Below are 23,298 nucleotides of genomic sequence, written 5' to 3'. Positions count from 1 at the left end.
TGGATTGGGTATAATCCAGGTTGAGGAATACAGCATGGAGTCTTCTCATTTGGATGAAATTGAATAAGTTTCAGTTGGAAAAAAGATCTCATGGCACTATTACATGAGCAGCAGGAAGCTCACCCAGTGCCAGGCTCATCTTTCTCTCCCAACCACCAAAATCGTAACTGTCTTGGGATCTTGCCATGACCAACTGGCTAACACATTTATCTAGATAATTATAGTCTTAGGGTCAAGGGATATACACACAACTCCCCCCACCCCCACCCCCCATCCCCACCCAGTTTAAACTAGTTTATTTAGCAGAACTGGATGCTAGTTAGTTCATTTAGCTCAACATCAACAATCCATGAAACAGTTGTGGACACCATGTCCTCTCCAAATTCAAGTATTTGTTACAAAATACTCTATGGTGCAACAAAATAGATAACCAGATCAGAGTGACTTTCTAAGGGGAATTCACCAGTGAGGTGAATTGGATATGCTACAAATGCTTTACATTGCTTTAACCTATCCATCCCCATTAATATTAACATAATCTGAAACAGATGGCCATTGCATTATTATAGATTTAGAGAGATGACTGCATAACAGTTAACTGAATAGCTAGCTTCAAGTTACCTTTCAAGTTTCACAACATCCTTCCAACAGGAAGGCCAGAATTGCACGCAATATTCCAAAACTGGTCTAACCAACGTCCTGTACAGCTGCAACGTGACCTCCGAACTGCTATACTCAATACTCTGACCAATAAAGGAAAGCATACCAAGTGCTTTATTCACTATGCCATCTACCTTCAACTCTACTTTCAAGAAACTATAAACCTGCACACCAAGACCTTTGTTCAGCAACAATCTCTAAGACCTAACATTAAGTGTATAAGTCATGCTAAGATTTGCTTGTCCAAAATGCAGTATCTCAATTAAACTCCGCTTGCCACTCCTCAGTCACCTGGCCTGCCTTATTACCCAAGTCATCTGTTTAAAAACCAGGAACTGCCTATTTAAAACAGTGACCCAAAATTCTAGATTCTGCCATCAGAGGAAACATCGATTCAATATCTACCCTGTCAAAATCCCTCAACCTTCTAAGTTTCAATTATTACTTTATACAGTACTCCAGATATGGTCTCATCATTATCTTGAGTAACTGAAGGATAATCTCCCTAGTTTTATATTCAGTTCCTCTTGCATTAAAAGTGTAAAGTAGCCATAATCCCAGAGAAACTGGGCAGCCAATTTGCTTTGCAGAGTGACAGTAACAAATTGGGTTCAATTCCTTTACCAGCTGAGATCACAGAGGATCCCGCCTTCTCAATAATTGCCCCCTGCCTGAGACATAGTGAACCTCAGGTTGAACCACTAGCAGTCATCTCTCTCTCTCTCTCTCTCTCTCTCTCTCTCACACACACACACACACACACACACCACGACAGCCCAATCTGTAGGATTACATTCTATTAGCTGTTTTAATATGTTTGATCTGATGATAGTCAAATAACTTGGTGCTACAGTGTGCCTGAGACACTAACACAGCCAACACAGGGCAGTGACAAATTAAGGTCTTTGATTATGAAATGCTATGAATATTACTGGGATAATTTTTCAAATTTGCAGATCTCACCTATGCCTGTTAGGGTAATAGCGATAAACACCCCTTTTTACTTGGAACAACTATCCTTTCAATAATTTAGCCACCAACTGCAAACAAGTTAATTAGGCAGTCAGCTATTGAAAGGCATTCATCAAATTGTAAAATTGAAGCTTGCTGATGGCACCATACAGTCAACTGAAAAAACATCCTTTGCAACTGACAAAGTTGGCAAGTTACAGCTGTACAAAACTTTGGTTAGGCCACATTTGGAATACTGAGTGCAGTCTGGTTGCCACACTATTGAGAAACATGGATGCTTTGGAGAGGGTGTTGAGGGGGTTTGCCAGGATGTTGTTTGGTCTGGAAGGCTGTAGTTTTAGGAGAGGTGGGATAAATTTAGATAGTCTCCATCTTTCCAGTGAAAACAGAGTGGCAACCTGATAGAAGTCAACAAAACTGTAAGAGGTGTAGTTAGGAAGAATAGTCAGAGGCTTTTATCAGGGTGGAAAGGTCGGTTTTAAGGTGTATGGGTGGGTGGGGGAGGAGTTTAGGGAATAAGTGCAGGGAAAGCTTTTCAAACAGAGGGTGGTGGGTGCCTGGACTGCACTGCCTGTGGAGATAGTGGAAGCAGGCATGTTTAAAGGCATATCTTGATAGGCACATAAACAAGCAGCGAACAGAAGGGTACAAACCATTCATTGGCAATTAGTAGCAGGTCTAAAGGATCAGAATTTGAGCAGGCCTGGTGGGCCAAATGGCCTGTTCCTGTGCTTTATCTTATTGTATAACATACTGGGTGAAATAGCAACAGATCTAACAATTCAATAGTTTAGATCACTACTCTTAAGTTGCAATTTTATAAAACTCAAAAAAAGACCTAATAACTAACTGCATGTAGTTTTATACTTCTTCAAACATCAAGGTAAACCATCACTTGCATAGCTGAATCAGTAGAATACCAGTCAGTGTTATGCTCAAATTGTGCCAAGTTTCTAGCTAGGCTATACAGAGTCTGTGACCAGCTCTTACTACTAAGACAAGGTAGCTTTCAAACCCTGAAAGCAGTTCAGAGAAAATTGGATGTTTAAACAGGCAGCGAGAGAGAAAACTTGGGGTTTTCATCTAAAAAAACAGCCCTGATGCTTGACGAGTCTGTAAGACAGATCTCCCAAGTTTGGCACTAATCCCCAGATGTTGGTAAGGAAGACTTCAGGATTGACAGGGCCAAGTTTGTCATTGTGATGTCTTGGTAGATGCCAGATGAACCATGCAATTTCATTCCGTTTTTTGAGACTTTCTAGTTATTGACAGAGCTGGGTGGCTTGTTAGACCATTTTAGAAGACTATTAAGGTCAACTGTATTGCTGTGGGACTGAAGTCACATGTAGGCCTTCACTAAAGGACATTAGATGAATTAGTTTGGTTAACGATAATCAACAATGGTCTCGGGTTTAACAGGATTCTTAATTCCAGATGTGTTGAATTTAATTCAGATCTCTGCCATGGTAGGATTCAAACCTAGGCTTCCCCATAATATTGCCTCAGCCAGGTATATTCATACTTCTTCATAGCCCAAGATTAGAGAGTTTAAAATTGGAAAACAATACTTTAAACGTTATAATTCTAAATCAAATATCCTCTCCACCCAGTTTTTATTTTTAAATGCCAATTTTGTCAATAATCTTTCTAGCTTCATAGTCTAATAATACTACATACAGCAATGACTAAGTACATACAAGAAAAGGCTCCTCTATAATCAAACACCATTATTTTTATTTGGCTTGTCCAAATTCCTGTATACAGATGATTAAATGCAAAAATGAAATGCCACTACTGACTAACAATATGGAATCACCACAGGATGGCACTGTCTGATAGACTAAATCAGATTCTCTCATTCATTGGAAACAATATAAAATTAGAACAGTTTTACACACATGGCTCATTAGTAAGGATACTTTTATCTTAGATTGTATGTTGACTTCTGAGTTGAAATTAAGATTATTGCTGTGTTGTTGAAGTTGTCTTATAGACATGTTAAACCATCTAGGCAAAAGTGAGGACTCCAGATGCTGGAAATCAGAGTCTAGATTAGAGTGATGCTAGAAAAGCACAGCAGGTCAGGCAGCATCAGAGGAGCAGGAAAATCGATGTTTTGGGCAAAAGCCCTTCATCAGGAATGCTGAATCGTGGAACACAGGAATCATGTTAAACCACCTGTTCAGTGAAACTTGTGTGTGATAACAAACCTCCCTCATTCAAGCAATACAACCTGAGTGCTAACTGTTTATTGATCTTATTGCTGGGCAATGGAACCTTGCTATAGGCAAACTGACCTTACTATGAAAAGTAAGGTTCTTTGGAGATGCCTTACAGTGATTACATTGTGTAAAATAGAGGAAGCATAAGATTTAAGATTAAACACAAACATTGGTAACTATTTTTTGAAAGACAAAAATCACAGGAGACCAGAGTTGTGACTGACGCTAAAATCAGTCAGTACTCAAAGGGAGACAGATGGTTGACAGCAAGAGAGAAGGAAATGATGGGCACAATGGAGAGTAAACATCACATTGATAAGCCATACAGCCAGTCTCAGTACTGTCATTTTATACAGTCCTACAAGGATGTGAAAAGTGCTATGTAAATGCAAGTTTTTTTTCCATTTGCACTTCCTCTGGTTAGACTGATCAAAGAAACTATTTCACAGAATGAAGGAATAAAGGGGAAGCAAATTAAGTTAGCAGAAGATTAGAATATACAAAGCTGAACTGCTGGAAAGATGTTCTGTGCCACAAATTCTGGAAAAACCTCAGGACTAGTTATGTTATCATGTCAGACTACAACACAGTCAGTTTCTGATTCCTATTGGCAAAATTATCAAAAAAAACCCAATGCTAACATTATTTTTGGCAATGACTCACGTACGCACCCATAAATTTACATCCTCTTGAAACAGGACATCTGACGTGAAGTTTGTTTATTTTTAAAGTTTCTTCCCATTGTTGATATTTATCTTACTTGGCAAGAACTGTTTACTCCTAAAAATGATGAAAATGAAAAGCCTAGAAAGTAACAAAAATAGTAAATACCAAGTTTAGGCACCCTTTCTGCAAGATCTTTACTGAGGATTCCAGAGGATTTTCTTTTATTTCCCTTCACTTTGTAGGTGTGGAGTTTAGAATATCAAAAGATTATTGAAATTTTAGAGAGGGGCGAGATAACGAATTAGTTGTTTAATTGAAGATCCACTGATAAAGATAGTCGGCAAAACTAAAGTTCTGCCAATCAACAATGCATGACAGCAATTTTTTTTTTGAGTTAAAAAAGACTCATCGCATCAACGTTTATTAACATGCACTCATTGGGACATTTGCTAAGAATACCTTCAAAGGCAGAAGCCAACATTTCACTTCATAAGGTGTGCCAACTGGCTGACAAGCAGATTCTGATTGGGAGAGGCAATGAATCGGGATTTACAGCTGTTAATGAATATCAGGCTTTGTTTGAATCTTAAACCAGGCAAGATGATGTCCCAAGAATAAATCAAAGAATGGTTGTTGAGTTAAACTAGGTGCAGTGCATGCACATGTTCACCCTCCCTGTGTATTAATAGATATAACTTTCAGTACACACAAATACACCACAATATGAGCCATACTGACAATCCTAAATTAGCTGCCTGCATAATGTTATGCAAATTCAGGATTATCCAGTAAATCAACTAGGAGAAAGTGAGGACTGCAGATGCTGGAGAATGTGTTGCTGGAAAAGCGCAGGTCAGGCAGCATCCAAGGAGCAGGAGAATTGACGTTTCGGGCATAAGCCCTTCTTCAGGAATCCAGTAAATATCATCCAATTGCAGAATCACATCTAACGTTAGACATTATCTTGAGTTCTGTAAGTGCAGTTGAATATGGTCAGTAACTTGCTGCGAATAATCAAAGGGACATGCTATTTGATACGATCCATTGGTCTTTGGGGCATATGGACAACATAACTGGTGTCACACTAACATTAAAATACATACACATCACTTGTGTCATAAGCTGAACATCATTTTTCCCCTAACTGCAGTGTCTTGTTAGCAGTGAACATCACTTGCTGCTGAACTTTTTCCCCCTCATTTGTCAATTAGTCTATTACTGTGAACATTAACTAACAGGGATGGACAAAATGGTTTTGCCAGCAATACCCAGGTCCCATGAATGAATTAAAAACAAAAGCAGGGCAAGATGCATTCATATTAAAATACTGGAAAGATTTAAACAGAGCCAGAGAAATTAGGTGCTCCGTATCAACTGCTTACCAGATGGCTCTGTAACCATTCACTCAGAAGTTCTGCAGTTGAGTCTGGTATTTGAGACCGCAACCCATCTTTTTCCTCACTTTCCATTAGCTCTAGCAGTCCACGAAGATCTTCAACTAGGTGTAATACACGCAGCCCACCAATATATGGGGAGTTTGGTGACTGACAGTCAAACAAGCCATTTGAGTAGTCTAAAGACTTTGAACCTGGTCAAAATGAATCAGAAATAATTTAAATAGTCATGCACATCTAATAAGGTGACAATGCAAACATAACATCTGGGCTGAAAATTAGCAGGTAGTGTGCACATATGTATTAACTTTCAATACAGAAGCAGCACTTGTTTATAAAAATGAAGTTGACCCTAAACACCAGGTCACTGATATGCTTTCTTACAGGCGAAAAAAAACGAGAAACAAAATCCAAATGCTTATTATCCTGAATGATGCTGTTACAACTGAGTCGCCACAGCATACACAGATGAATTGAAAGGTTCTTCATAACACCAAACCTCTGGACATACTACTCAGTATTTAATTATGCCACATTATTTGATTCTGCATTATGAACTGCAGCCTGAATTTATTAGGCAGAAAATTCAAAGTGTTGCAGCAAAGTGACAGATGTAACTAATCAAAGCCTAACAGAAGTGTAACATCCAAGAAAATAACCTAACAGATGCCACGTTGTTCTGATGCTTGTGCACGATGTGAAAGAATTAAAAATTTGAGGTAGTGATGATTGTATTTTCAACCTACCACAGACATTCCGCTAGAGGGAGCGCAGAGGTTCACTTGGTTCATAGGAGATGCCAGGTCTGTTTCAGGTTGTCTGCCTTCCCTAGAGTTTAGAAGGATGAAAGGGGGATTGCTTCAAACTTATTAAAGTCTCTCAGACTATATGAAGGAAGTTTTCCCTGGTTGGAAAGTCTAAAACCGAGGTCACAATCTCAGAATACAGGGGAGGCTATTTAGGATAGGGATGAGGATATATTTCTTCACTCAAAGGGTAGCAAACCAGTGAAAGTTTCCTCCACAGAAGTCACTTTGTAGTGGTTTGAATCTGCCACTTCCGGTTGTCAACCGGAACTGACAACCGGAAGCTGCAGATTCAAGCCACTACAAATGCCGGAGGAAAGATCACAGAAGCGCTTCACAGGAGGCTACCAAGCACTGAAGATGTCACCTAGACAGGGGACGAAACGTTTGCAACACAAATTCCCAGCTTGGTGAACAGAACCACAACAAGAAGCACCCAAGTTACAAATCTTCTCACAAACTTTGAACAAGCACAGTACTGTTAAGTCACTTCAGTGGTGCAGAAAAACTTAGAAAGTGAAGAAAATCAAAACACATGACAGAAGGAAAAGTGGGTAGGGAAAACAACTTTCATATTCTCATGTCTCAAAGCACATGTTTGAGTTGCATAAGCAATTGCAGCAACCAATTCCAAAAGAATGAAAAATTATGAAGTTAAGACAAATGATCAATTAACCTGTGCTGAACTCTCTGGTTAAGGGGTAGGCATTGGCCAGAAAGCACAGCAAAATGGGAGGGGGAAAGCTACATCACAAGCATTTAGTCTCAGATATTCCAATGCCTTTAATCTCCGTTGTGGAGTAAAGCTGACATTTTAGAGTCGGAAACCTGAAGCTGGGTGAAGACTTGTAGTGTATTCAACAAGAAAACAGTCTTGCCCTGATATTAGGGGATAAATTCTGAAGTGATCTACTTCTGATGCACAAGACCATACAGAAGATCATCCTGTGGCGTAGCGGTGATGTCCCTATTCCTGAGTTAGGAGGCCCAGGTTCAAGTCCTACATTCTCCAGGATGTGTAACAGCATCTCTGAACAGGTTGTTTAGTAAAAATAGAAGACTGTTTTGCTCAATTAGGGAAGTGATAAAATGTTTGCCTCATTTGACTAATTAGCTTTGTGTTGTCCATTTATTTCACTATTACCTCACTAGGCATCTCAGCAGTAGTCTTAAACCAGGAAGAAGTATTGTTCTAATGAAGTTATTCACAAGATGATTTTCATTTAAAATATTCATCAGTGTCTCTAAATACAGCTTGATGCAGAGAATTCAAATGTATTTTATGGAAGTAGACCTGGTGTTAACACAATGATAACTGTATTCAAAGCAGAGGAACAAGTAAGTGGACATAAAGTTAAAACAAAAGTGCTTTAATGTGTTAATGCCTTAAATGTGTAAACTGAACTGAATTCTTAGCAATATCTTACCTGCAATGATACCATCCATTTGCTCCAAGGCAGCAGCCAACATCTCACTGGCATCAGTCATTTTTTAATCTTGTAATTCAGTTAATGCCACACCTGAGGCAAAAGGAAATAAGTGTGAAGCTCCAGTATCCAAGATTACATGTTATTGCAATAAAAATCAATAATAATCAATCACATTCTGGAACTTAGTGTATTTTTCATTCATTTAAAACAACTCCCTCAACGATGTTTGACCTGAAATTGCCACCAATACAAGAGTTTGAGAATGCCATTTATCCAAATCCCAAAAGAACTGTTATACCATGGATATTTAGCACAAGCGTCAGAATAAGCAAGAGAGACATGACTAAGAAAGAAAAAAATTGGAAGATGCAGAACAGGTTCGAAGAGCTGAATGGCCTATTCTTGTTCCTATTTTGTGTTTTCTTCAATCCATCATATCCAAATTCACCCTATTCTTATGCTGCAATTCTCATTTTAGTTACAGAGATTTACATATTTATGCACATATACATACAGCTGCACGCATTGTCAGAGTGGGCAGGCAAGTTTACACATGTTGGCAGATTAGGTGCATGCATTTCAGGATTTGGGGTTTAGTTTAGCAATTCAGCCTTGTGGTGCATAAAGGCAGAATGTATGCCCAGTCTACTCTGCCAATATTTTGTTCACCTCATGCAATGCAAGTTAGTAATGATTGGTATTGCTATATGTATTTTTAAGAAGCAACGGTTCCAAGCTTTCTACTATTTTATCTGCTTCAGTAAAATGCAAACACCAGTTAGTAATCAGCAACTATTCCTGTCCCATAACTGTTTTTGTCTACATGCCTGTGGCATCCTTCGCCATAACAAAGTATCATTCATTCATTTGGGAACAAAGGTTAGATTTTCTGATTCTTGTACCAATTGCATCAGGAGAGTACACATATTTTTCACAAAATGACATCAAATACATAGTTAATATAAAATCTAACTACACGGAGAAGCAAAACTAGAATAATTAAAATACAATTAGCAAGCCAGTTTTGGTTTACAAACTCATCTTTATATCTCCATCGCACTGATGTCTAGTTTAAGCAGTGTTCAGCACTTGAGTGTTTATTTTGTGAAACGGTCTTATTGATTTGAAGGTAACCGATTTAATTTAAACCAAAATTGACACAACTGTACAAACACTGCAATTGTAAGGGACTTTTATGGAAAAAATGTTTTTCTGTTGATACCCAAAACTGAATGAACAATCACTTGGGAAGAGATGAAAGAAAAAGGACTGTGGCCATGTCAGTGAACAATTCTGGGGCTATGTTACGGCCAAATATACACACACAATCTACACTAGAGAATCTTCAATTCAAATGGATCTTTATGCTCACACCAACTTGGAACTTTTGATTCAGGAGGACTGCTGGAAGCAAATGGGAGAAGGTGGGGTTCAACTGGTTCTAAGCAGCATTCTGAAGTGTACCCTCAGACTTATGCAAATTACCCTTTTCCTTTCCACCTTTTGGATCAATTCCTGGAGTCTGCACCAGTTACTTCCAATGTTTACATCTCTGCTAACTTGCTTCCTCTAACCATGAAGTAACCATTACAGCAAATATTTGTGAAACCACTATTCAGGAGACGTTACAAATATTTCCTGGCATTTGTTTGAACTCTGAAGTTTCGTCTTGCACAGGAAAGCATCTAACAACTGAATTAATCTTCAGCTATCTTCTACAAGCCTGGCACACAGTCAAAAAGTAAAGTTTAAATCAAACAGCATTATGGTTTAACTGTTGGAAACAAGGGTTAGATTTTCTCAGCGTTGTTGATTCTTGTACCAACTGCACCAGGAGAGTACATATTTTTCATAAAATAATATTAAATATATTGTAAATATAAAATCTAACTACACTGAAAAGCATACACAAATTATTTACAATATACCTCATTTTGTTAGGGTTAGCAAACAGCTTACAAACTAGAAATATTATCCACAAGAAAAGAAAGATGGCAATACGAAACTCAGCTATATGAACAATGATTTAAACAAGGCCAAGCCAGTAAATTTTAGTCCAAGTTTGGAGACTCAGAAACAGTATTTAAACATGCTGCAAAGACAAGATTCCAGCATTCCATTCACTTCCCCTTGCCCTATGTATTTCCAACATTAAAATGATAAATGTGACCATGTTGAAGTTCCCATGGACATTTACCCATGGAAATTATAGTTATCCTTAGAAGCTGGTGAAACTCCTTACAGTAGTTCAACTCCATTGGTCAGCAATTTCCTGAACTTGGCTCCATTCTAAAACGCATGGAAAACACAAACATTGATCAAATCTTCAAGTCCTATGCTAGAGTATGTAGTGTAGGTGTGGCCAAATGCTACACATCAAGTCTAATCTCCAAACAACATGTGTTTTAAAAGCAAATGTGTATTAGATGGAGTTTCTCAAACTTGGCCCTAAGTGAAATATCATAGAAACACACGAAAGACCCCTGTTGGGAATAATGACTCAGATATTTTTGTAAAATAAAATGCACAATATAGGAGCTAAATAGATTGATCAATGTCAGGTCTATGTCGGCATTTATGCTCCAGATGAGCTTTCTCCTATCTGCTCTTCATCTGGTCATTTATTTCCTTTTCCCTTGCCTATTTATATTGCTGCCTTCTGACTTTAAATCACTTTGTGCTATCGATTTAAATTCATTTCTTATTACCAATGCGACCCTGTCCCCTCTGCCTATCTGGCTATCGTATCGCAAGAACATGGGGTGGGGGAAGAGAATTTCCAAACCTGACATGGAACCCTGAAGTCTACAATACTCTGCCCAAATTTATTTTATGCTGTATCATGCATTAAATGTATTTCTAAATTATTGGCAAAATGAAATCAAAATCAGTGAAATCAAATGTACTATGGGACCAGTGACTAGAACAAACATGCAGATAGAAACAGTTTGGGATGTAAAAATATCTTTGTACTCCCAAAGTGAGAGGCAGAGTGAGCAAAGAGAAAACATTAAATCTATATTTCTGCAATTTAAAAATGGACATGGCACATGTAGTCTTAAAAAGACCAGTAAAATGACAAATGTAAGAAAGTTTATAATCTGTGAAAGTCCACTGGGCACATTTCAAACATGTCAATGATTCCATTTCAAATGTTAAATCATGAATCTCATTAAGTGCACAGAAAGGCATGTACTAACTGTGTAGTAAGCAGGTGGTACATCCATCCTAATGCAATCTTCTATCTTGTTGCTGAATTAGTAATAAAACCCAGAGGTTTTTTCCCCTGAAACTGTGCACTCAGTAGCAATCCATGAGTCACTAAGAAATGGCAACTAAACAATAATCTACCCATCAAATTAGACTTTGGTTTACATGCAAACCACCCAGGCTCTGATCCAGTCAGATTAATTACAGATATATATGTGAATGCTAAACATAAGACAGATGAACACAGTTCCACCTTGACATTCGGGCAATGTTGACTGAATAAGGCGTCATACGGTCTAAACAAAACTGGAGGTCAACAAGAACACCTTCAAAGCTGGTGGAGTGCATGACACAGGATGATGATCATGGCTACTATAGATCAAATTATGTAGATACAAAAAAAGTTCCAAATTATTACCCTCACAAACATTTACTATATTTTCCACTTTTTTTTAAGCGAAATCATTAAAGGTGTGTATTTCCAAGCAATATCCACAAATACTAAGATGTTGTCATTTAACTTTGAAATAAAAAAAATAAACCAAACTTTAAAACATTTCACAGTAAATGTAAGGGCTGCATCAAGTACAGAAAAATAAAAATATCATTTTTAAGATGCTGCAGAGAGACAAAGTCAAACATTGAGTATACAGAGTTCCTTGCAGAAGTTAAACATTTCCTTCCATGGCCCAGAGAATACTAAGTCACTATTTAAGCAGCTTATATTTAGATTTTTTTTGGCAAGGAAGGCCGATTCAAAGCTAGATTCTATATTCTTCTTCTCAAAATGTACCCTTCTGCATTCCACTGTACAACATGCCAACTTAATTAATTCATAGCACATCTGCCTAAGTGAGAAGGCTGCAGCTCTGACCCTACTCCAGGACACAGTGACATCAGTACATTCTAGACTGATATTTTAGTGCAGTGCTGAGTGTGCTGCAATGTTAGAGATGACTCATCCAGACATCACGTTAGAATCTCATATACTTGTTTAGGTGGGCATGATCGATCCCAATATACCATTTCAAGAGCAAAGGAGACCCTATGTACTGGTCGAGATTCTTTCCTTAATAATTAAAAGCTGTTTTAGCTCTTTGAAAAGCAATGGTTCCTTTTTTTTTTAAGATTAGATTACTTACTTACAGTGTGGAAACAGGCCCTTCAGCCCAATAAGTCCACACCGACCCTCCAAAGAGCAACCCACTCATTCCTCTTCATTTACCCCTTCACCTAACACTACGGGCAATTTAGCATGGTCAATTCACCTAACCTGCATATTTTTGGATTGTGGGAGGAAACCGGAGCAACAGGAGGAAACCCACGCAGACACTGGGAGAATGTCCAAACTCCACACAGACAGTTGCCTGAGGCAGGAATTGAACCCAGGTCTCTGGCAGTGTGAGGCAGTAGTGCTACACTGTGCGACCGTGCCACGCTAAAATTTACATGCATGAGTGTCCCTGGATAGGATCGAACCACCATCCCTTCGGTCAACAGCCGTAACGTGCTTCTTAGCCTTTTTGGAAGTTACCAGTGAATTTGCTTCTAGCAGTATTGTAGTCAGTGCAGTCTAAATCAGTATAACAAGCTGCATAAAATTAATTGTAATTCCATTGCTGGCTCTTTTGCTAATTAACTTAAATCCATTTCCCTCTCATTACCCTTCTTGCTAATGGAAATAATTTCTCCTTACTCTAACAAAAGTTTTCACAATTTTGGTCACCTCTATTAAAACCTCCCTTAACCTCTGCTCACCAGGAGGACATTTCCAGCTTTACCTTTCCTGATAATTAAACTCCCTCTTCCAAATAGTTGAGATCTAGAAAGCACTGTATTAGAATGTGACAGGTAGTTTTAATAGAGGCACTGAAGTAGAATTTATTACTAGGAGAAAGTGAGGACTGCAGATGCTGGAGATCAGAGCTTAAAAATGGGTTGCCTGACCTGCTGCGCTTTTCCAGCAACACATTTTTAAGCTAGAATTAATTACTACTTATAAATAAAGGGTGTGCGTGCAGGGCTACAGGTAGAAGGCTGTAAATCACTTCTTCATACAGCCAGCACAGATGTGATGGCCAAATTGCCATTCTACCATGCTGAACATGGAAGATGCTCAGTGACTATTCTGCGATCTTGAATTCGTGATACCAATCCAATATTATTAGCTTCCTTCAGTCTATCATACTCTACCTTACTTTGCTCCCCTAAATTTACAAACTTAGGCCTGTTACATTCCTTGTTACTTCATTAGGAAGAAGGGCTCTTGCCCAAAACGTCAATTCTCCTGCTCCCCGAATGCTGCCTAATTTACTGTGCTTTTCCTGCACACATTCTAGACTCTGATCTGCAGCCCTCACTTACTCCTAAAAGGACAATTGCAGCATTTTGTAATACGTTCCTTTACAGTCAACCTGTTCAATAATTACAGCCCATTATTTCGCTATGTTTGGCTTGTTGTACCATACAATCGTCCAGAATACAGTTGTGAAATTCTTGTATTACTTGGGCTATTTTTGATTTTTACAATTTAAAAATGAAAATTTCCAATACAGCCACGTGATTTCTCTTGGTACTACAGAACGTTTCTCTCATCAAGACAGATACAAGAATGCCAAATATCAAAGACAGCAATAATCAGTTTTGTTTTTATATATTCATTCATGGGATGACAGCATCACTGGTTATGCCAGCACTTATTACCCATCCCCAAGTTGTATGAGAAAAGTTGACTCAGCTTGGTTCAGGCATTATCCCCCATGATTTTGGGTAATTCAATAAAGGCACAATGCTTTATCATTAATAAAACTATTTGTAAAATATATTTATAAGATGCGTTGTTTTTCACAGAGGACAGGACCTTAACCCACATCTGACTCCAGACCTACAGCAATGTAGTTGACTTTTCAAAGTCCTCTCAGCTTAGCAAACATTCGGGTGTACACAACTGGTGCAGACAAACCAAAAAGGAATAAAACTGGACAAGCCATCTGACATGACCCAGGCATCACAAACAACACCCAGCCCCCTAACCCTTACAAACTCATTATTAACATTTTTTGCAGGGTGTAGATGGGGGTGGGGGTGAGGTGTGGGGGGGAGGGGGTGTATGGGGCTGTTCCAAAATTGGACAAAGTCTCACAGCACAGCCTGACTGCAATTCTACATTTAGATTCAAACCTTGAGGCCAATGTCCCAGACAGCAACGTCCTTAGAGAAGTACAAAGGCAGTAGGAGTATACTTAAGAGGAAAATTAGAAGGGCAAAAAGGGAACATGACATAGCTTTGGCAAATAGGGTTAAGAAGAATCCAAAGGAATTCTATAAATACATTAAGGACAAAAGGATAACTGGGGAAAGAACAGGACCCCTCAAAGATCAGCAAGACAGCCTATGTGTGGAATTGCTGGAGAAGGGGGAAGGTACTAAAAGAGTATTTTGCATCTGTTTACTGTGGAGCAGACCATGGAAGATACAGAATGTGGGGAAATAGATGGTGACATCTTGAGGGGCATGGATAGGGTAAATAGACAAGGTCTTTTCCCTGGGGTGGGCATAGGTTTAGGGTGAGAGGGAAAAGATATAAAAAGGGACCTAAGGAGCAACTTTTTCAAGCAGAGAGATGTGCACTTATGGAATGAGGTGCCAGAGGAATTGCAGAAAGCTGGTACAATTACAACATTTAGAAAATGTCTGGATAGGTATATATATATAGGAAGGGTTTAGAGGGATATGGGCCAAGTGCTGGTAAAATGAGACTAGATTAGGTTAGAATATCTGTTTGGCATGGACAAGTTGAACCAAAGGGTCTGTTTCCGAGTTGGACATCTCTACGACTCTAATTACAAGCAAATTGCCCAATGGAAGCCCAATGCACAACTCCTGTTTGAAATGTCAGCCTGAACACAATGGGTTGAATGGCCTCTGTGTGAAGTAAGTTTGTATCTTTCCATGACTGCAGTCATACAACTGCAAATAGAAAACTTTGACAGACAACCAGAATTTAAGATTAGTATGACATGCTATATACTTATTAGGTTGTATGTTTTTCAAGAAATGCTCTTTGTATGAATAGGAACTTTTTAAAAATGTTCAGATATTGGAGTTATTTGACAACTGCTGGTACTTTAAGCTGTTAGGGAAGCATAGTTTTACATATAACAATACCAGGGAATCAGGGATGCCAGAATGTGAGGAAACCTAAATTATTACAGCTCCTCTGGATACAAGGCTATCAGTTGTTTTAGGTGGCGATTTTAATTGAAATTAAATGATACCTCAGAGTGCTGGGACTGCACTAAACGCCCAATTTTCAGAATTACCCCAATCTTAAAATTCAACATCTCAATCTTACAAGAAACTGACATTCAGCCAATTGTGTCTAAACCATTTCCTTAAGGAGAGCTATCCATTTGTCTCACTGTGATTCTGAAAGAGTTATGTAACGCAAACTGAAACATAATCCTAGTTACAGGTAGAATGACAAGTGTAAGCTTTTTGTTAAGAGAAATTTCAATAGTGTGGTTACTAACACAAGGATCTGCAAACATCTCAATTTTCAGAATGTCAAGGTTACAACTTGGACTGAGGGTGGCCTAACATGGGACATTCTGGGGGAATTTGTCTATTGAGAATAATAGTTGCGAAGGCAAAACTTCTTTGCTGACTAAAACATTTCAACTACTTTTTCAATTTAACCATAACATTTGAAAATGAAGAACACTTTTTTTCTCAACAGCAAGGCTCAGTTTTGTCCCTGTTTTTCACATGGATAGTTTACTCCAACTTCAACTTGCCTTCATTTGTTAGAACATTGAGTTGGGGCATCATGTTGTGGCTGTACAGGACATTGGTGAAGCCACTATTAGAATAGTGCATACAATTCTGGTTGCCCTGCTATAGGATGTTGTTAAACTTGAGAGGGTGCAGAAAAGGTTTACAAGGATGTTGCCAGGACTGGAGGGTTTGAGCTATAATGAGAGAATGAATAGTCTGGGGCTTTTTTCCCTGGAACTTCAGAGGCTGAAGGGTGGCCTGACAGCTTTATAAAATCATGAGGGGCTTAGATAGGGTAAATTGCCAAGGTCTTTTTCCTAGGAGTCCAAAGCTAAAGGGCATAGATTTAATGTGAGAGGGGAAAGATTTAAAAAAGGACCCAAGGGATAACTTTTTCACACTTATGGAACAAGCTGCTATTTAAAAGGCATCTGGATGGTTACGTGAATAGGAAGGGTTTAGAAGGATATGGGCCAAATGCTGGCAAATGAGATTAAGTTACATAGAGATATCGGGTCAGCATGGACGAGTTGGACCATAGGGTCTGTTCCATGCTGTATGACTCTACAACACCAAGTGAAAAATGTCATTAATTTCAAAAAACAAAAACTATTTTTTCTAAATATGTTTATGGTCACTCCTTCAACATCACTGGATCAAAATACTGGAACTGGCTCCCTAATAGCATAATGGGTGGACTGCTGCAGTTTAAGGCGACAGCTTACCATCTTGGATTGGGCAGTAAATGCTGGAGCATATAATGATCCGCACAACTTGCGAGTAAATAAACAGTGACTGTAGCACCACTCTTGATAAAAGGCCTGAAGAACTTACCTGCAGGAATAGCTACATGGCATGAAACTAGGGAACCAAAGTAAAAACCTAATGGACACCTTTCCTCACTAATTTACCCACAGCAGATATGTCTTTTGATGGTAGAATAGGTAGGAGTGACGACCAATTATTGAGAAAAGTCACAGCTTCATACTGTTTGATGTTATGCATTGATTTAGTCATTTTTTAAAAAACACTAACAGGTACTGTGTTACTTCCTGCAATGTTTTGATTCCAAAATAATAATATCGTATTTACCCTTTCTTGGATTCTAACTCTTACACTGATCCTCTTTAGGTTATTAATTCCACATAGAACTCTTTCCTCTACCCACTTTATTTAAAAGGTGGGCACCTACCATGAGCCTAGACTGGTTGATATATTCTTTATAGCTCATTCATTAAGTCAACTTTAACCCAATTCCAGCCAAGTAAATGGTTAGCACAAGAGTTCCTTATCACAATACTGATGCTGATGTCCCTTCAAATGGAGTTCCTTTTGCACATGGCTGATCTGTTTATCTCTAAGACATTTAGCATTGTGGCTCTAGTAGCAATCCAGACGTTACCTCTGTTTTATAATTCAATTCAAATGGCACTTGTCCTGGCGAGGTCCACAACAACTAGCTCCTGTCCTTCTCCATCGCGCCACTTCAAGATACCTCCTCTCTCAACACTGGTTACACAATATATCCTCCAGCACTTCTATTGGTAACTGTAAAGGGTGTTCTCTATTCCCTACTCAAATCACATTTTTCAAATTTTTCCATTCCTATTGATTCCTTACTAAATGGAAGCATGACTTAACATCTTTTAACATACAATTGATTTATATGTAAGAAACAATGCCAAGCCTTCACTATGAAGTGCTGCCAACTGGATAAAAGTATCAATAACCTCATAAGAGGTTTACATAACAGAAAGAGGCAAAGTGGATGATGATTGCCTCTTGGAGAAAGTGAGGACTGCAGATTCTGGAGATCAGAGTCAAAGAGAAGAGTGTGATGCTGGAAAAGCGCAGTCGGTCAGGTAGCATCCAAGGAACAGGACAATCGATTTTTAGGGCATAAGTCTTCATCAGGAAGGATGAAGGATTTCCTGATGAAGGGCTTATACCTGAAACATCGATTCTCCTGCTCCTCGGATGTTGCCTGACTGGCTGTGCGATTCGAGTATCACTCCTTGACTGATTGCCTCTTGAGCAAATCCAACTAAACTCAGAACCTATGAATTGCATTTGAAGTGACCATATACTGCAACTAGAACCCCTTATAAGTGAATAAGAGTATAAGACTATAAAGAAAGCAAAAAGATGTTTAAGCCACAGGGATTAGTATATGTGAAATCAAATACTCATCCACATCTGCTGCAGTTGTCATGACCTGTTAGCTCAAAACTGGAACAGGGCAGAAAAACACTAATCCCCATTGCTCAACTTAAATTACTGAATGCAAATCAAAAAGGAAATCTGGACAGTCAGAATAGAAGTGCATCCTTGACAAAAAACGTTCCCTTTGAACGTTTGGGGATAAGGTCAAGGATGACTAGGTGGAGTAACATCCCAGTGCTCAACAATGGACAACTTTCAAATTTCACAAGTGTTGGTAGCCAGATAAAAAATATCAACAGCCAAGCAAATCATAAGTGGTTTACAGGATGGAAAAAGAGCAACTGGATGATTGCCGCTGTACCAGCACTTCAGTAAATCTAACTAATCAGTAAGTTATTTGTTGTCCACAGTCCACATGCTTCTTTTTACTTCTGCTCTTTTTCTTTTTTTTTCTTTTGTTTTTCTTTGGAGACTTTTGCGTTGGTTAGTCAGCAAAATCAGAGTGGCAGCTAGAGCGGGCCATGTGTGGAATGCAACTTTTCCCAGTGATTGGAAGCTGCAGCAGACTGGGCTCCTAACAGTTACTGGAGGCAGTGGCTGCACAGACATCAACTGAGAGAGAGGCCGGCAGCAGCAAAGATCCTCCGGCGATTGGAGACGGCAGCAGACTTTAAGATGGCAGCACCAGCAAGACAACAGCTTGGAGGGTGGCAGCTGGAGCAGGACCCTTGGCAAGATGGCAGCAGCAGTTTGGTCTGGCAGTGGAGACAGGGACTCCTAGTTGCAATAGGCTTAGAGCAGGGACTCCTAGTGATGGCGAGATGGCAGCTACAGTGATGGCAGTGTGGCATGCCCAGAGCCAGGGCTCCTAACTTCACTGAAGCAGCAGCGGAGCTGGGGACTCCTGAGTGTGGGCTTGGCACTGAACCCAGCATCAGCATGATTTCGCCTAAAAAGTGGTGACTGATATATTGGTACGTCTGGCACAAGCGGCAGCAAGACAGTGCAGGAGTTGTCGGTGAGCCGGCTCAGGACTCTTTCAGTTATATCTTTTTTTCCTTTTTATTCTTAAACTATTCAAAATGGCACTGGATTGTGACAACTGTTGAAGCTTTACCACTGTATCTTACTGCATTAATCACTGTAAAATGCAAGTGAATGAGTAACAAATCATAAATGTGGTAAAAAACAATGACTGCAGATGCTGAAAACCAAATACTGGATTAGTGGTGCTGGAAGAGCACAGCAGTTCAGGCAGCATCCAACGAGCAGCGAAATCGTTGCTCATGGTGGATCATGTCCCAAGAGGCAGCTGACTTAAACTCCAGACCAGGGCTACAGCCAGGGAGATAAGACATTAAAATTTGGACTTTTTCCCTGTTCTTTTGAATAATGACTAAGACCTAGACATTTTTTTTTCTTTTGGCTCTGTTTCTCTTTTTTTTCAAATTCTGATTTTGTATTTTAAAGATAGACAATGGCATTGCACACTTTACTGCTCTTCGATATGGCGGTACTTGAATACTAATGACAACAAAAATTTCATCCTAATAAAGCCAACTTGCTTCTTGTGCTTGAAGTTTTCAAAATGTTTTTTAAAAGGTTCTTAAAATTCTTGACTAAAGGTAGTAAAAACTGTGAAAGGCAAGATTTGTTTAAGTATGATGGGGTGCTGGATTCAGCGAGGTTGAATTACAACATGAACATGGGCTATGACTGCAGAAACAGCTTTCCTCAATATTTTCACTATACTGCTAGGTGCAAATTCTAAGTGGCAATAAATTGGGATAGTATCACATGGCTAAGAAACCAACCATAATTTTGAGAGAAAAAAAAAACAATCTATTCAGTCTTGGATAAGCTGCTAAGGGAAAAGTGATGATTACAAACTGCGCAGCTGCACAGAGGTTCCACTCATGCCAATCGGTTACAGAAACCATGACTGCGTATGAACCTTGGAAATCTATACAGCAGCAAGAAAAATTACAGGTCACGCAGGAAATGAACATGTCAAAAGGGCAGGTTTAAACTGTAACTAAGGAGATAATTACAAGTGACAGCACAGCTGAAGAAAGAGACACAAAAGACATGGGGATGTCGGGAGACAAGGATGATAGGTAATGGAGGATTGAGCCACATATGCAGATATACAAAGATCTCAACAACATTGATAGATAACTACAAAGTGGTTTAAGAGAAGTGGAGAAATGTAATAATCATCTTGATAGTAAGGCAATCTTCCAACTAAAGCTGTAGTATGATTGGGAATATCTCAAACTTTAATTTGATAACCAAAAAAAAATCAGCACTATTTTAAAACCTTAGTTTATTTCATCTGTAATCATTTAAGCAGCAATTGCCGAGCAATAAGTGGTTGCTCTCTACGTTTCGATTCTACTAGGGCCACTCAGCTCTTGGCCTCATTTCAGCCCTGGTTTAAGTAATTATGAAAGCCCGGTTACAGCTGCTTTTATGTACAGATAGATCTGGGATAACATGCGTTTCGGCAGTACGATCTAGCTATAACATCACTGAAGAATTAGGGAACAGTATTTTGGAGAAGGCTTACCTCGTTGGCAATAACACAATTCCTGCAGGGATCGGTTCACGCAATTTGTTCTGCACATGCTATTCTGCATGTGCACAATGTCAGCTGCCAACAGGGAGCAGCCTTCTGTGAGAGGTACTGTACAGAGGGCAGCTTTCTTAATTTTTAATGTACAAATTTATCATTTTGTTAATAAATATGATTGCAACTTCATTCAGGCTGTGCAATACTTTGTTAGACTTTTGAGTATATTTGAGTAATTGTAAGTGATTTTTTTGATAGTTTGCCCAATCCCCACTTTTCCCCAAAGGCCCCATTATTCCTATTAAGTGAGGTTTCACTGGAACGCAACTATGGCGTTACAGGAGAACTACCTGTAGTGCAAGATCAATGTTAGTGGGTCCAGCTTTTGACACCAATCTCACAGCGAGCTCCAGCTGGTGGTAGTCTTGATGAGAACTGCAACAAACAGCAGTTTGACACATTTAAATCTGGAATTCTGGGTGCAAAATAAATTGCAACTGGTTGATACAAAAAAGTTGGCTTAGTCATTCAAAATACTGTTCTTTAACCTTCCATCTACAAAGGGAATGATTAAATAGCTTTTTTTTTGTATTTTAAAAAGGTGCTTTTTAAGCTTTAGCATACAAGTCTGCAACCTGTTTATACAAGTAAATTCACCTCACTGGAACATGAGAAAGAATCACAAAACTGAATCTAGGACTGCGATGGTTTTAGCAATGCAGAGAACAGTTTTCTAGACAGCCTTCCAATTCAGCATCATAAAGAACAACAGGCACTGAAAGGGACACAGCTAACATTATCAAGCCAAGGAAAATTTGGCTCATTCCAATGAGATCTGATCAAAGATCAATTAAATATTTCTAGCCCATTTAAGTTGTACTGACCACGAAGTGGTTATCCACTTTGACAGGAAATGAAGAAAGGCTCTTAATTTTAGAGGGTATGGGAAGTTTGATTTCCAAAAGGGACCTGGGTATATTTGTACATCAGTCACTGAAAATCAACATGCAAATACTCAGGTTGTTGACTGTTTGGAATCACTACTCAAAAAAACTTGGAGTAACAGATTTCGAGCGATTAAAGATGACAAAAGATATGAAGTGCATAGAAATAATGTTGAGGTAGATCTACCACAATCTAGCTGAATGGCAGCACAGACATGAGGGGCTGAATAAGACCATAAGACATAGAAGTGGAAAGAAGGCCATTCGGCCCATCAAGTCCACTTCCGCCATTCAACCATGGCTGATGGGCATTTCAACGCTACTTACCCGCACTCTCTCTATAGCACTTAATTCCTTGCGAGATCAAGAATTTATCAATCTCTGCCTTGAAGACATTTAACGTCCCGGCCTCCACTGTGCTCCATGGCAATGAACTCCACAAGCCCACCACTCTGGCTGAAGAAATGTCTCATTTCCATACTAAATTGACACCCTTTAATTCTAAGGCCGTGCCCACGGGTCCTAGTCTCCCCAACTAACGGAAACAAATTCCCAGCATCCACCCTTTCAAGCCATATATTGTCTTGTAAGTTTCTATTAGATCGCCCCATAACCTTCTAAACTCTAATGAATACATGAATGGCTTATTTGTGCTCATATTCCTTTGCACTTCAATATTTTATAATTGACTAATGGAAGTGTGTTTTGTTGCTGGGTGAGCAATTATTGTCCATGCATAGCTACCCGCGAGGAGGTGGAGAGCTGCCTTCTTTGACCACTGCAGTGCATTTGGTGTAGGGTCACCCATTGAGATAATAAAGAGCTAATTTGCTCTGCTGACCTTTAGGAAATTGGATGTCCTGAGACAAGGGTGGGATACCCCTGATTTGCAGATAGGTTGTAAGGAAATCACATTCCCATCTTTTGGCATTCAAAGCCATTTGCACGGCCATTTCTTATTCAAAAGCCATTTACATTGTCATCTCCTACTAATTACATTTGCGTCTCTTGTTCAGAAATCAATTAGAACATTACTGTTGGAAGGTGACTATTCCCCTATTGTTACAAAAAAAACAATTTGCAACAGATTTGACCATTTAGGGATGATTTGCATTATATTGTTTCTGAGGATGAGGTAGTCACTGCATTGTGTCTTGAATGGCATGTGACTATGGGGGAATAGCTGGGGTTTTCTTGTGAGTATTATTGTGATGTAAATATTTTGTATAAAATGTAGTTGTATAAACTACTTTTGTTCAGAGAAAGCTTTTGCCATGACCCCATAAGCCCTGCAAGATGTGTTAAAGGTTCCTCCAGAAAGTTTGTACTGTACCGTGCTTAATAAAATTTGGTTCACAGAAGTTGGTATCATTGCAGTTGCATCAAGTATGTAAGAATCTCAGGAAAAAAAACTTCACACCAGTATTGAAGGAAGGAGTTCCAGGATTTTGACCTAGTAATACTGAAGGAACAGAGGTATAAA

At 39.0% G+C, this 23,298-nt stretch overlaps 1 protein-coding gene across 16 annotated transcripts in view; it reads right to left on the bottom strand.

The window, feature by feature from the left end:
* Positions 1-23,298, bottom strand: part of ppfibp1b (PPFIA binding protein 1b) — a 165,239-nt gene that overhangs the window by 101,257 nt on the left and 40,684 nt on the right. For 15 of the 16 annotated variants that reach the window (XM_072551745.1, XM_072551744.1, XM_072551740.1 and 12 more), the window contains 2 exons: positions 8,148-8,240; positions 5,903-6,108 (listed from right to left, as the gene is read on the bottom strand). In XM_072551745.1, the coding sequence (XP_072407846.1) occupies positions 5,903-6,108; positions 8,148-8,208 (267 nt within the window). In that variant the 5' untranslated portion in view covers positions 8,209-8,240. Of the gene's footprint in view, positions 1-5,902; positions 6,109-6,660; positions 6,743-8,147; positions 8,241-23,298 lie in introns of those variants that run through there. The other variant, XM_072551756.1, reaches the window with a different exon arrangement.

This window comes from Chiloscyllium punctatum, chromosome 32 (genome assembly GCF_047496795.1).
Source record: "Chiloscyllium punctatum isolate Juve2018m chromosome 32, sChiPun1.3, whole genome shotgun sequence".
NCBI classification, from domain to species: domain Eukaryota; kingdom Metazoa; phylum Chordata; class Chondrichthyes; order Orectolobiformes; family Hemiscylliidae; genus Chiloscyllium; species Chiloscyllium punctatum.
Note: the sequence above shows the minus strand (reverse complement) of the source record. Positions and strands in the feature narration are given on the sequence as shown.